Source organism: Centruroides vittatus, unplaced genomic scaffold (assembly GCF_030686945.1).
Source record: "Centruroides vittatus isolate TY-2023 unplaced genomic scaffold, ASM3068694v2 contig_453, whole genome shotgun sequence".
NCBI lineage: Eukaryota > Metazoa > Arthropoda > Arachnida > Scorpiones > Buthidae > Centruroides > Centruroides vittatus.
This window is the reverse complement of record NW_027122249.1, coordinates 575,851-589,893: the sequence shown is the minus strand read 5'-3', so window position 1 is coordinate 589,893 and position 14,043 is coordinate 575,851. Positions and strand designations below refer to the sequence as shown.

The following is a 14,043-nucleotide window of genomic DNA, read 5'->3' as shown; positions in this document are numbered from 1 at the left end:
CTTAATTTCATTATCTTGTTTCTCATTAAACGATATACAGTCAAACCTGTTTTTATGCGGGGGATAGGGACCGCATTAAAAAAAACGCATTAAAAAAAATCTCACGAAACTTCACGAATGGCTGTAAATAATAGTTTTCGCAACACAATTAAAAAAATAATTTTTTTATGCGGTCAACAGGGACCGCATAAAAAAAGTCTCACATAGAAAATAACTCAAAACCGTACGAAATAGAATTTATTGACAACAGATGTCAGCACTTGACTGCATCGTCTGGTCTATCGTCTGTTTTACATATTTTTTGTCCAGGTGGTGTTTTGTTGACTTAAAAAGTAAATTATTTCATTTTTCGCATATTCATGCAATAATATTACTATAATAAGTGCATTTAAGCTATAATAAGTCAACGTGAGACATGACGAATCGCACGAGACTAGTCGCCAACTATACCGCACAAATTAAAAATTCGCATTAAAAAAATCGCACAAATAAAAATCGCACATAAAAAGAGCGCATAAAAACAGGTTTGACTGTATTCCTAAATCAGGTTGTTCATTATTCGTTTGAAAAATTTCACCTTTATAATTACAGGAGAATATCTTAAGGTCCACAATTAATTTATTATATCACAATTTTCCGTTAATAGTTCCTTTGGAGCGCATTTCTTTACCATAAAGTCTTAATCTGCTTGTGATACCTCTAGAATTTGGCGAGTAATCATCATTTATAAGTACATTTGAGCCTTTCAAAAATTTATAAAAAATATAATATTTTTATAAATGTTTGATTTATCTTCAAAGTTAATTCACAAATAACCAATCAATCTTTTTGCATTATGTTTAAATTTTTCAATTCGATAATCACGTTTAATATTCACATCCGTAACCTGCAGGTTATCATTAAATAATTTTTGAACTATGCATACGTAATCATCAATTTTGTCGCCATCTTCTAAACCCGAATATTTCTTCTTTCTTTGTCATCCAATTTCATAAAGTTTTCATATAAATTATTACATATTACATTTATTTCCGTATTTGACTTGTCAGTTCTGACAACCTTCTTCTTTATCATTTTCAAGGACAGAGAATCTGGATTCAAGATTTACTAGAGCAGTACCCATGGTTGCATTCATGGTTGCATTCTATCTAATCGTTCTAAAAGGATTTGTAATTTATTATTTGAAGAAGCTTGTAGCTTCAACAGTCTAATTCCTTCCTGAACGTTAATCTGTTTTTCGGCACTTATACAAGATAGAATCAATTCTTAGGTTGACTCACCTGTAACATTTTCCTCACTTCCAATTCGTTTCTTTACGTTACGTGTTGATCTATCCTGGGATAAAGGTGAAAAATTTTTCTTTACTGTGATGAAAATTCAATCATTTTCCAAAAAGATGATGATAATAAGTCAAGTTGCAAGAAAGCAGAGAAATTCGCACCAACAGCCACAACCGGTGAACAGCACCTCCCCCCCCGGGGTACAAATATTTTAATCGCGTCATCTTTGCATATTCAGTTACTACAAACATCCCAAACATATTTCTATGTTTTTTGTCAACTGCAGCACGTAGATCATGCGCGCTTATTTTGTGTTTTAAGTACTGAATCACGTTTTCATCATCATCATCTGCACAAAGATTACAGAACCAATGGTTTTTCCCTTTTTAACATTTTCTTTTCCATTCTTTATATTTTTCAAGTTCTCCTTTCCTTTTATTCTTTGATCTTGCCTTTCTGGTTGCCTCTGGAGTGCGTAAAGACAAATAAGAGTTATCTTTCATGAATTTATAATATTAATTTTTCTTGCAGTTCTTTTTTCTAGATTATCTGCATGTTTAAGTTAACTCACTTTTTCTCCATATTTGGAGTCAGGTGTTTAGGCCTTCTAAATTTTTTCTTATTTAAACCCTTTCTACACGTCCATAGCGTTACGAACAAACGGATTTTTAAACCCTCGGAAAAAAATTTTTTTGGTAATTTTCAGATGTTTTTTAAGTCTTCAAATTGTTTAAAAATCTTTTTACCTGCGCGAAAAAATTTTATTGCGATTTTAATTAACTATTAATGACGCGCGATTAACACTTAATTGTTTTTATGGGATTTTTTATTAAATTTCATTTATCATTCTAAAGTTCTAGTACACAGATTTTACTGCGGTAAAGTTATTTAACGCTACTTTCTGATGTCAAAAATGGCATCCAATAGTTTTTTAATTTTTCTAAATAATACATTTTATTATATATATATTTAATTAAGTCGGGGGTCGGAAATCACAATGAAAAAACATAATTTTTGAAAAATGTATAGAAATATACCGCCAACTAGTATTCACCCTACTTTAGACCCTTCACCTCCTGAAGCATTTATGGGAATGTCCTGGGAAAGACGAAACCAGCTGTTTTCAAGGTCATCCAGCTGTAAACACAATAACACATAGGTGTCAAATTTCGCACAAAGGCGAGACAAAAGAAATTAAACTTTGAATCTTTCTCTTCAAAATTAACACATTTCTTTTGGTTTGTTTTTGTTTTTATGTTTAATTACATTAAAATTAAAAATTCCTGAATACTCGTGGGATGACAAGGGGTTAATCCTAGTGTAGCTTTGTACAGTTACTGTTGGGATTTTATATTGTGTTTCATTAAATTCAATATCACCACGGCTAATTCGTTTAACGCCTTGTCCCTATGTTATTGTTTCCCATTATAAATTCGTTTTGATATGTTTATGGTCTACAATAAAACAAAGATACATTAAAATCAAAGCAATGATATACTGTTAAATTTACTTTTTTACTTCTACTGACACTCGGCAAATGAAAGTTAGTAACAGAAAATAATTCCTTAATTCGTACCGATATGATTTTGAATTCTTTTATAGCTACAACTTAAGACACGAATTACATTTCAAATAAACATAAGAAAACATTGAATAAGGCTATTGTTACTTCGTTTCTACTCGAAACAAAAACGAAAATCAAGATACTAAGATACTACGGAATAAACACTTAAAAAGAAACATGAATTTATCAGTAATTTACTTGCTACAAAGTTACCAAACTTATTTGTTGAGAAAATTCGATACTACGCCGTCGGTGGCAGACTCTCACTCTGAAAACAAATATGTTTAATTAAAGTGTACATGTTATCCGCAATATTAAATTCAAAATTTAAACTGTACGATTTAGGCAGTGAAACGAGTTGAGCAACTTCACCAGAATAATTCGAATGTTTGCTACTAGTTTAAAATAACAGTTAAAAACACAGAATAAAGTAATAACAAATTATTGGGTTAATAATTTCTCATAAGAATCATCTGCAGATAAAATAAGTTACATGAATAAATTTTAAGAAATGTAATTATAAATTTGCCTACATCCAGCTGTAGGTAAAATGTGACTTGTTAAAAATCATTTTCATTTAACTAACAATGGAGGAAAAGTTTGCACACAAAGTTTGCAAATTATGCGCACAATAAATAATACGAATTATTCTCCAACTATTTTTTTCTCCTACATCCTTTAAATAATTCCCGCTGTTTTCCCTGATGAGCAAAAAATTATTTTCTTATTATGTATTAAAATAAAATCGAAATAAAACCAAAATCATAAAATTATTTAAACATGACAATTAAGTATAACAATTTAAAAATCAATTTTATTGCAATTTCATAAATTGTTAAATTTTATAGTATTTTTCTAAAACATTCTAAACAATTTTTATATCACAAAGCATATAAAAAGTTAAAATATATAACTACGAAACAAGATATTCACCTTTCCTGATCCAACAGGTCCTATAACAGTTAATAATTCTCCACGTTCTACGTTTATAGATATATCATTTAATGTTGGCTGAGATTCCTTTTAAAAATTAAAAAGATAAAGTAACTACATTGTATATAAGTAATCTTATACGTTACAAATTAGAAATAATATACCATAAAATACGTAAATATTATATTTAATAAAGAAGCTGATAATTTATACAACCTCAAATTAGTGTCAGGTTATTAATATATATATTAAAGGTACACTATGTTATGACAATTGTTTGTATACCAGAAGTTTTGCAATCAATTCTGTTTGTAAAATATAGTCGCTAATCCAGCATTGGCCGATAAAAAAATACATTATATCTTGTCCCGTGTTATCCCTCAGTTTGTGTCTGGAATCTGTGAGATGCCAATACAACGTTTTTAAGCATTGGTTTTTCTAGAATTTTTGAAAAATCTTAAATTATTCGTTTTCTTTCTAGTTTTTTAGTCAGAAAAATTCAGTACATATGCTTTGCACTGCATGATTAGTCTATAAGCTGAAAATTTTTGTATTTCCACAGATGTCATCTTGCTCTTCATGTTTGTTTACGTTAGTAAAATTACATAAACTAGGAACTTGCGAGCCTTGCATGTAATTAGCATTATTCGATACATTGCCAATTTTAATAAATAGACCAAAAATGCCATTTTTATATTCTTTGCTTTTCCTTCATACTTAGAACACCTTTAATTCAACTGAAATTATCTGATGTGCTTATTTGAAACAACGCGATTTTTTTCATTTCTGGTTGTTATGTCGCATTCTTTTTGTAAAAAGGCATGAAAAACAAATGTAATCGTTCTATGCTCTCTGTTACCGATTTAAAATATTACTTTAAATGAAATCCGTTGCATATGACGTTATGAGTAAGGAGTATTTTATAAACGCAGCTGCAGTGTAGGTTTCGTTGGCATTAAAGTCCCTCTATTCTATACAACTGTGAGATCTCTTTGCTCACTTGTGAAGGATGGCAATATATTACTATTTAAATTAAGGAAAACATCAAGAACGTGGAATTTCGGTCTTGTCAGAGCCTGACACCAGCTAGGATATTTAAAATGCGTGCCATAACTCGCGTGTGTTTTGAATCAGTAGTTGACATCCGAGTGGCAACCTCTAATTTCTAGTAGAAGGAGTAATTCGAGTGTAGGAGGGGTTCGTGTCGATTCGGGAAATGGAAGGACAGACAAACCCTTATCTATATACTAAACTATTTATTGAGATTATACATATAACGAGATATATATATCTAGACATATTACATAGAGTGTATACAGTTGGCAGGTGGAAGGTTTAGAAGGCATTACTCAATGCTATTTCCTTTAAAGGGGATGAAAAGGATTGAGAAGGTGTTAGACAGAAGGAAAAGTTATTTGTGGCAGAGGCCAAAGGGGATGAAAATGTGAAAGATAAGTGAGAAGGGGAAGGGGTGGTCACCAGCCGCACCGGGATTTTATTTGAAACAATATGTTACATAGTAAGAAATTAGTTTGACTACATAAGAAAATGGTTACACGGGTGCAAATGGAAGCGGCTATACAGTGGATATACAGTGCTACAATGGTATAACAATAAGTGATAATCAATACATACAAGAACAAGCAGGTACGCGCGTTAACGGTGAACCGTAGTGTGATGAACGAAGCCCATGCCTGAGCATGTGTGAGGCTAAAATAAGGAATGATTAAACTGTAACACAAGGTGACAAACGCTGAAAATGAACAGAGAAAACAAAATTACAAAGATAATTGCTGTAAAGAACAAACAGTGGATCCCGAACGTTGACAAACATTAAACAGAACATACAATAATGCGTGGGTATTGTGCTAACAGAAACGGAATATGAGAATCACACGATAATAACACAAACAGCGTATCCCGAACAACAATACTGTTGACATCCCATGACAAAATATTAGTCGCGGTGACAAAGCATGGAGAGTGGGGTTACCCAAGGTACACCATAAAGATGCGAGGTAGAGGTACACGAACAGCGATACAGTCTACTACCAATAACCAAGCGACAGGTTTTATGAACAAAATAAACTACCGGACGAAGATTGATAACTTACAGTTAAACGAAGTCCATTAGAAGGGGAACTCAGTTGTTGTTTGTTTGATGCTGAACATGGGGTGGGTCGAGGGCTGCCGTCGTTCTTCAGGAAGGTATTCACTGCATTGAGAATGTCTTGGTTCTGCAGAAGCCTGTTGTGAGGGCAAGGCCAACTGTAGTTAGATTTGAAGACGTGGCCCATCAGTATGATTGTCTGTTGCGCGTAGAGCTTGCAGTCCCAAATAAGATGGTCGGTGTCCTGTGGAGTGGTGTTGTCGCACGAACAGGTGTCAATTGTCTTGAGGTGAAAGCGCTTCAGGTACACGTTGAAATTGTCGTGCCCAGTGATTAACTGGGTTAGACGATAGTTTGGGGTGAAGAATTTCCACTTAAGTCTCTCACTAATATTGGGGATGAAACGGCGTGTTGTTCTTCCAGTAGCACCGTTGTCCCACTCTTTCTACCAGAGGGATAAGGCCTGGTTGAAAGCCCAAAGCCTGATTTTTGAAATGGGTATCTTACTGTAGTTGTAACCTAACTTGGAGCTGGCAGCCTGCTTTGCCAGCTGATCGGCGGCCTCATTGCTGGGAACACCGGAATGGCCACGGATTCATTTGAAGTGAACAGTGTGGTGGTGGGTGTTGGCAGAAAGCAGACGATGGATCTTGGCGACGTTCTTGCCCCTTTTGAATGGGGTATAGATTGTGTGGAGGGCAGTCAAACTGTCTGTGTAAACACAAATGTTCAGCTGCTGAGGGAACCATTCCTCGTGTATGTGCTCCATGGCTTTAGTGATTGCCAGGATCTCAGCCTGCAGAACCGAGCAGTGGGGCCCAAGCTTATAAGCCGACCTATGATTTGAATTATTTCTGTGATCGTAAAGGATGAAGGCTGCCCCAACACCGCCACTATGCAGTGAGCCGTCGGTGTAGATGGAAATGTCAATTTTCTCAACTTGAGAAGAATGGTCTTGGAGCCATGGGTACTCCTGACTATTGCTAAGATCGTAGGAATTACTTTCTATCATGTAGTATTTCAGGTCCTCTTTAGTTTGTTGGTCAAAAATGGAAAGAAAGTTTTTGCAGCTGTTGCAGGAGCTTGTTGAGTGGTTGCAGGCATGCCACAGCCACATAGCCATCCTTGCCTTAATGTGTGCGGCATGAGACCAGCAATCACCAGCAAGGCCGATGTTGGAGCCGTGCGGTAGGCCCTACAGATACGCAGGGCGGCGATCCGTTGAGCTTTTAGGAGTTTTCGCTGAATGTACACTTTTTTCGCTGCTGAGGCCCAGATTGGGGAAGCGTATAGAAGGATAGGCTCTGATAGCGCCAAGATAGATATAGCGAGCTGCCTTGTAACCAACACCCCAGGTGTTTTTAGCAATGCTCAAAAGAGCATTTGAGACCCGAGCAGCCTTTGCACTAACTGATTCAATATGTCTAGTCCACTGGAGTTGTTGCTCTAGGACAACACCAAGGTAGGTAAATTCAGTCACTCTTGGTATGCGGTTCCCATCAATGAGTATCCTTGGGCTTTTTTGTAGAGGAGTGTTTTTAGAGAAAATGATGTAAGAACATTTGCTATAGTTGATTGGGAGCTTTACACGCTTGCTCCAGTTCGAGACTTTGTTGAGAATATCATTACCAAGGATTGGGAGATTATTACTGTTTTTGTTTGACACTAAGATGACAGTGTCATCCGCATAGCCCTGTATGAGAGCGTCGTTAGAGCCATTAAGGGAAATCAACAGATCGTTGTGGACGATTGTCCAGAGACCGAGGACCTGCAATGGAGCCCTGTGGACAACCCTTGTGACGTGGTTGAACATGGTGGTTAAGTGGTGGTGTACACGCAAGGGTGTCGCCAGGGGAGAGGGGCAGAGGGGCAGTTGCCCTCCCCTAAAAATTCGAAAAAGTTATTTAAATGCTAAGTTCTAATTAAAATAATCTTCTTAGGCTTCTTGTAAGTTAAAGAAAATGTTTTATTTGAGATATTTCTTTTCCGGTACATAGTGAATGATTAAAACTTTATGAATCGTTTTTTATTTTACCTACATACAATTCATATCCTCTATCAATTTACATCTTGCCCCCCCTTACCCATTGGCTGGCGTCGTCCTTGTGTACACGCCTGCCTGGTGGTCTTCTAGGAAGCTGCTACAGATCAGGAAAAGTTTCCTTGGGCAACGGTAGGCACGAAGCTGATGGAGAATCATAGGCCACCATAAATTGTCAAAGGCACCCTGGAAGTCAATCGAGATAAGAAGTGTGTGTTTCCCATCCTTCTTTGCCTGCTGAATGTGATCAACAATTTTAGTTAATGAAGTAATAGTCAACTTTCCAGAGGTAAAGCCATGCTGATGAATGTTATTTGCCCTTAGATGATGTAGAATCCTATTATTGACAAGTCTGTCAAGAACCTTCCCCATGATGGGGGGAGACTAATTGGCCTGTAGTCCTTAGGGTAAGTAGGCATGACATCAGGTCGCTTGCTGATAAATTTTACAGAGGCACTCTTTCACTCTGTAGGGAAGTAACCCAGTGAAAGACAACGATTGAAGATAGTGATAAAAGTCATGGGGATTGCTTTATATGCCTCCTTAATCATTTTTCCGGTGATGATGTCAATTCCTGGTGCTTTTTTGATTTTGATTAGCCTTATCGTATGGGAGACTTCATTATAGCTAAAGGGGTTGTCATCCCCTTCATCTGGGGGGTCTCTGAAGCTGGTGCGAATGAGATGAATGGTGGTCGTTGTCCAAGTCCTAGATGTCATGTGGGAAATGATAACTAAAGAGCTCCCTCATGGTGTCAGGAAGAGAATTTGTAAAGTTACCATCAGTGGTTAAGACTGCTGCAGGCGTGTTCGCCTTGCCTTTCTTCTTAAAGGTGATATAGTAAGGCTCACTCCGAGGTGTATTAAAACGGCTACAGTAACTCTGCCAAGCCTGATGACGTTTGTGGTTTATCATGGTTTTATATGCGTTAAATTTCTTGATGTAGCGGGTTCTAAGAACCTCCTTTAAGCGTGTGTCATTCTGCCGACAGTATAGCTTTCTAAGCCTGTAAACCTCTGTACAATGAGTAAACAGTTCGCTGTCCCACCAAGGGGCCATGGACTTTTTATTGGTGATTTTCATACTTGCCATTTGATGGCTATGGAGGATGACCCTGTTCAGTCGAGTAATACAGTTGTCAATTTCACTTTTGGTCATATTTATGATTGGAGTGTCGATAATCCAATTGTCCCGGATTAAGTCTTGAAAAAGTGGCCACCGAGTGTGGTAGCCATTAGTAGATGGCTTACTGCTATCCACATTGATGTTAAGGTGCGTCTCAATATACCTGTGGTCACTTGCACTAGGGATATCAAGCGTGGAGCAAAAGCTGACCATTGGTGCCATCGGGGTGTTGGCCAGTGCAACGTCGATCCAACTCTCTCCCCTTGGTGAGAAGTATGTGGGAAGGGTACTGGTGTTGCAAGAGGTAAGGTGAAGGACTGCAACAAGCTCTTGAAAAAGATAGCTTCTAGGATCATCCGAGGGACTATGCCAAAGAGAAAATTTAGCGTTTGCGTCACTACAAATGGCCCATGGCCAGTCAGCCACAGTGTTGCTTATTCTGTCTAAGTCGTGGAGAAGTGGTTCAATACGCTCAAGGAGAGAGCAGTATATTGACAAGATAAATATGATGGTGTTTTGGATGTAAATAGACCCAGTAGTAACGAAATTGATTGAGAGGTGGGGCATAAATTGCACAATCAAGTTAGCGTTCCTGATCAGAATAGCAGTTTTACTCGTTGGAGCGGTTTTAGGAGGAATGGCAGTTTAGCCACTGAAGCGAGAAAGCTTGCCACAAGACTCTTGGATAGCTATAATGTCAAAGTTGTGCTCTTCGGCGATCTTGATCAGGAGGGAAGATGGGGCCTTGCCCCTTTGCAGGTTGATTGGTAGAATCTTCTATTGATTGTTGGTCTGAGTCGTGATGGAGTGGGAGCTACTGGCCATAATTGGTTCTACTTACTGTGTTGAATTTTATTCTGTTATTTGTAGGACAGGCAGGATCAAAAGCATGATAATCTGTCTTAAATTTCCTCTCATCTGGAAGCTCAATATTTGCCTTTTTGCAGTTAATGCAGCAAGGAGTCTTCTCGAGCCGGCGGCAGTCAGCAAAGCGATGCTGTTTGGCGCAGTGACTGCATCTCAGGTCCTCGGGACATCCACTAGCTTGATGGTTGTAGCCGCAGCAGTTGTAACAGCGAACGACTGGGATATAGTCGTCTGCTTTTATGTTTATTTGTCACATGTTACATTGCTAAATGTTTATTTGTCACAATAACTTTTCTGATAGAGGGTGGTACAGCAATAATTACATGCCGGCAGTATTCTCTTATTCTTCCTTTGTGTATAGTAGTACTTATTCTGCTGTTACTAAGGAACTCCTCCTTGCTAACTTTTTGTAGGCATTTATTTTGTTCATAAGCCACTGTGAGGACATCGTTGTCCTCGATCGCGATTTGGTACATTCAGTAAGATAACTCTTGGCTGTCTGCCAGTAGAAACAGTACATTTTACTTTGCCCCTGATGCTATCTATGTTGTTGATAGCATTCATAAGTGTCTCACCCTCTTCGTGTGTACCAACGCGCACACAGATCCCTTCGTTCTTGATATCCCTAACAGATTTTACCCCAACTTTAATCTGCTGCGGCTTGATGGTTTTCATGATGGTAGCCTTTACTTTCTTGATATCAAGCCTGGGTTCTGAGTCGCTGTCTCCCTTTGCGTAGACTAGAACAGCATAACTGCTGCTTGTTCCCTCTTTATTCAGCTTTTGGCTGAGGGTCTGGTTTATCACCTTCGTTGTATAGCTTGGACGTATGCAGTTGCTTTTTTGCACCACCGCAGAGTAGGACATCTCTCCACTGTTAGTGCTGGAATTAGTAGCGGGCTCCCGAGACGAGCGTAGTCACGTAGGATCCCAAACATTTGGGCTACGCATGAATGTAACCGTGTCACCCTCATTCTAACTTCCTTTTTCTCTTTTGTTCTAAGGTTTCTGCTGTAAGTTTCAGGCAGAATGTTCATTATCCTCCCCAGCTGGCTACTAGCCTCCTCAAGGATTGTCTCCTCGAGCGAACCAATGACAACACTAGGTTCAAGAGGCACACTTCATTCTTCACTGACTCTGGATCAATTTGCGGTTGTTGATCGGCTGGCTCCATTACCACAAGCAACTTGAATTAATCCGAAACGAACGATATATAACTAGCACACCAGCTACCAGAAGTAGGGCGACATACACCAAAACAAGAGACCAGATTAGGGTCAGTTGGGGGAACAGAAGACAACGAAGTGGAACAAAAACAGCGATTACAGTAGATAGAGGAATTAATTCTGATTACAACGATGTACTACACGACCAAAACGACCCGAGAACAGCCCTATAGTGAACGAAAAAGATCTTACATAGAGTGTAACAAAATATCAAGCGATGGGGTTACAATGACTCTAAGCTACACTACTACTAAACTCTATACAAAGTGTCGACACTAGTTTCTCTAGCTATTACAAGAGAGCTTACATCAAAATATTACCTGGGGTTGAGAACCTTTGATTTGGAGGCTGGGTCAGTGTTCTATCATCAGGTAGGGATCCGAGTATCTTCTCACACAGACAAATATGATTCAAATCATGACTGTTCAGGGTGACTAGAACGCAGCCACAAAAATGGTTACCATTCCCCTTTTATACAGATATGCTGGCCAATCAAATGGTGCTTGATGAGTTCATATTAGACTATTTGTCATTGTGGCAGAAACTTCATCCCTTCCATCAGAGGAAATGTAAAAATGTTAGAAAGATAAACATTTGCCTTTCCTGTCTTTTCACGGTTTAACAAAATAAATTAATCTTTCTATTTAAAATTTTTACATTTTATTTATGTTAAATATAATATTTATATTTAATTGCCCATTTTACCAAGTGGCGTGCTGTGACATTTGATGATAGGGAAGCTATTTTTCTGTAAGAAGCCGACTTTCAGGGGCAATCAGTTAATTGAGCGTCAATGATGGTCTAGGGTCCATTCATACGTGCGTGGTGGCGGAAGAAACAAGCACAACAAGTATCTGACAAAAACCGTTTATTTTAACATAAAATAAACATACACTGTACAAAATACAGTAGAGAGTCGAAAATCGGCACCCTGGTAATCGGAATCGCCCGATAATCGGCACGATTTTCAGTCGGACTGTGTCGTGCTGAATCGAACGTTTTTGATAATTATACTTTAGAAGTAAATTTAGTTTCATGTTTTTATATTCTTCAATAAATTTATTTTGTTTGTACAAAATGCAGAAATAATTTTTAACGATACGATAGCCTCGATTATTATTATAAAAATTTTCGTTAGGCTTAAAATCGACGAAAATTCAACGCGAAGCGACACGCAACGGAGAAAAATTCAACACGAAGCGACACACAACGAAGAAAAATTTGAACATCAGACAGGTTAATATATTTTTTCGTACATAGACCGTAATCGGAAGAAATCCCTAATCTGAACAACCCCAGTCCCCAATTGATGCCGATTTTCGACTCTCTACTGTAGTTTGCTTTAGGACAATGAGCCATTCGGATGTCCTGAGCGTCAATGTGGTTCTTTGATCGTCGTTCGAAGGTGGCCCCAGGACGGGCGTTGACAAGTCTGTAAGGCACGGGAGACTTTGTCCGTTGGCATCGGAGACACGGTCTAAGTCCGAAGTGGCACGTGATGCAGGTTGGCACAATAGACAAGAAACTGTTTTTTGCGCGTTGACACACGGCGTTTTGGATTTTTGGAACGTTAACCGAGTGCGACTGTCCTCGATTGTCAGGGATTATATCAATCTCTGTTCTTTCTTTTGTCTATTTTGATTGGTAATTCTTCCTCAATCACGCTTCCCAAGTGGTTGGTCTCTTGTTACTAAGCGTAACGATAATCTTACCTGGAATGCGAGAAAAGTCAAATTTGAAGATGAATTCCATCTTCCACCAATCATAGGACGACTTCCTTCCGCGATTTAATGATTTCTGCCTCGCATTTTCATATAAAAAATAGGTGTCCGACTACAAACGACTTTTACCTATGTTTTTTTATACTAATAAATTATTCTCTAAATTAACCGTTTTTTCGCATCTTTCTTGACAGTCAGACCTGTCCGGTACATCACATTTCCATAAAAGTTTTAAACAAATACTGGAAATGACAAAAATAAACAATTTATGTATTTTATTTCTAAAATATAAATACAAATTACATAATACAAATTCATATGATACAAACAATGATAGAAAAACTTGTTTTTTTTTAAATTTTTTATAAGCTAACTCTCTTTATTCTGCATTTTTTTCCCGCAAAGTCGTCAATTACTTTATCATAAAAGTCGCTTGTCGTCGACTCCATCAACGTATTTGAAAGTTATTTTTCTATTCGAAGCAACGCTAGTGACGACAATTTTTCCTCTGACTGAGTGAGTGTTCCTGGTCAATGTATGAATATGCTTCGTGGTAGAAAGACTGCGCACTGATAGATAGTACCGTAAAAATTAATGATATTAAAACATGTAATTCTTTTAGTACGATACTTAGTACGATCTTTAGTATGATCTTTGTTCGGATCGACATTAATTAGACATTTTATGTGTAAGAGTTACTTGTCAATATAGTCCGGACACGAATATAAATATTGCGATTCACTACGTAATTTACATAAATCAAAAAATTTCCCATAAAATTTACTTAATTTGTAGAATTAAAACACGCTTCCAAAAGTTGTTTTTCATAATATTACAATTATTAACATCTAAAAGTGATAAAAATTCTAAAGATTTAATGTCTGAAAATCTGTCAATATAATTACAGTATAATTAAAAAAAAATTATAATTAAATATAACTTTGCAAAGAAACGTACATAAAAATAACATTGAATACTCTTCACTTTTTAAATCTTAACAATTCACTTAGTCAGATAGCTCTTTACCAGTGCCTAAGAAATAGAATCGTTGGAAGCATTATACGATATTTTGGTGTGTAGCTTCCACCAGCTAAACCGGGTGAGGTTGGTGCTCTGTAAAGCGCATGCGCAAATGCTTATAATCTGGCTGCTTTATTCCATTTGTTTATTTTTGCG

At 37.3% G+C, this 14,043-nt stretch overlaps 1 protein-coding gene across 1 annotated transcript in view; it reads right to left on the bottom strand.

Moving 5' to 3' along the window:
* Positions 1-14,043, bottom strand: part of LOC136977303 (ATP-binding cassette sub-family C member 4-like) — a 158,352-nt gene that overhangs the window by 79,130 nt on the left and 65,179 nt on the right. Inside the window, exon 10 of the mRNA XM_067272777.1 lies at positions 3,778-3,864. Coding sequence (XP_067128878.1) covers positions 3,778-3,864 — 87 coding nt within the window. The remainder of the gene's footprint in view (positions 1-3,777; positions 3,865-14,043) is intronic.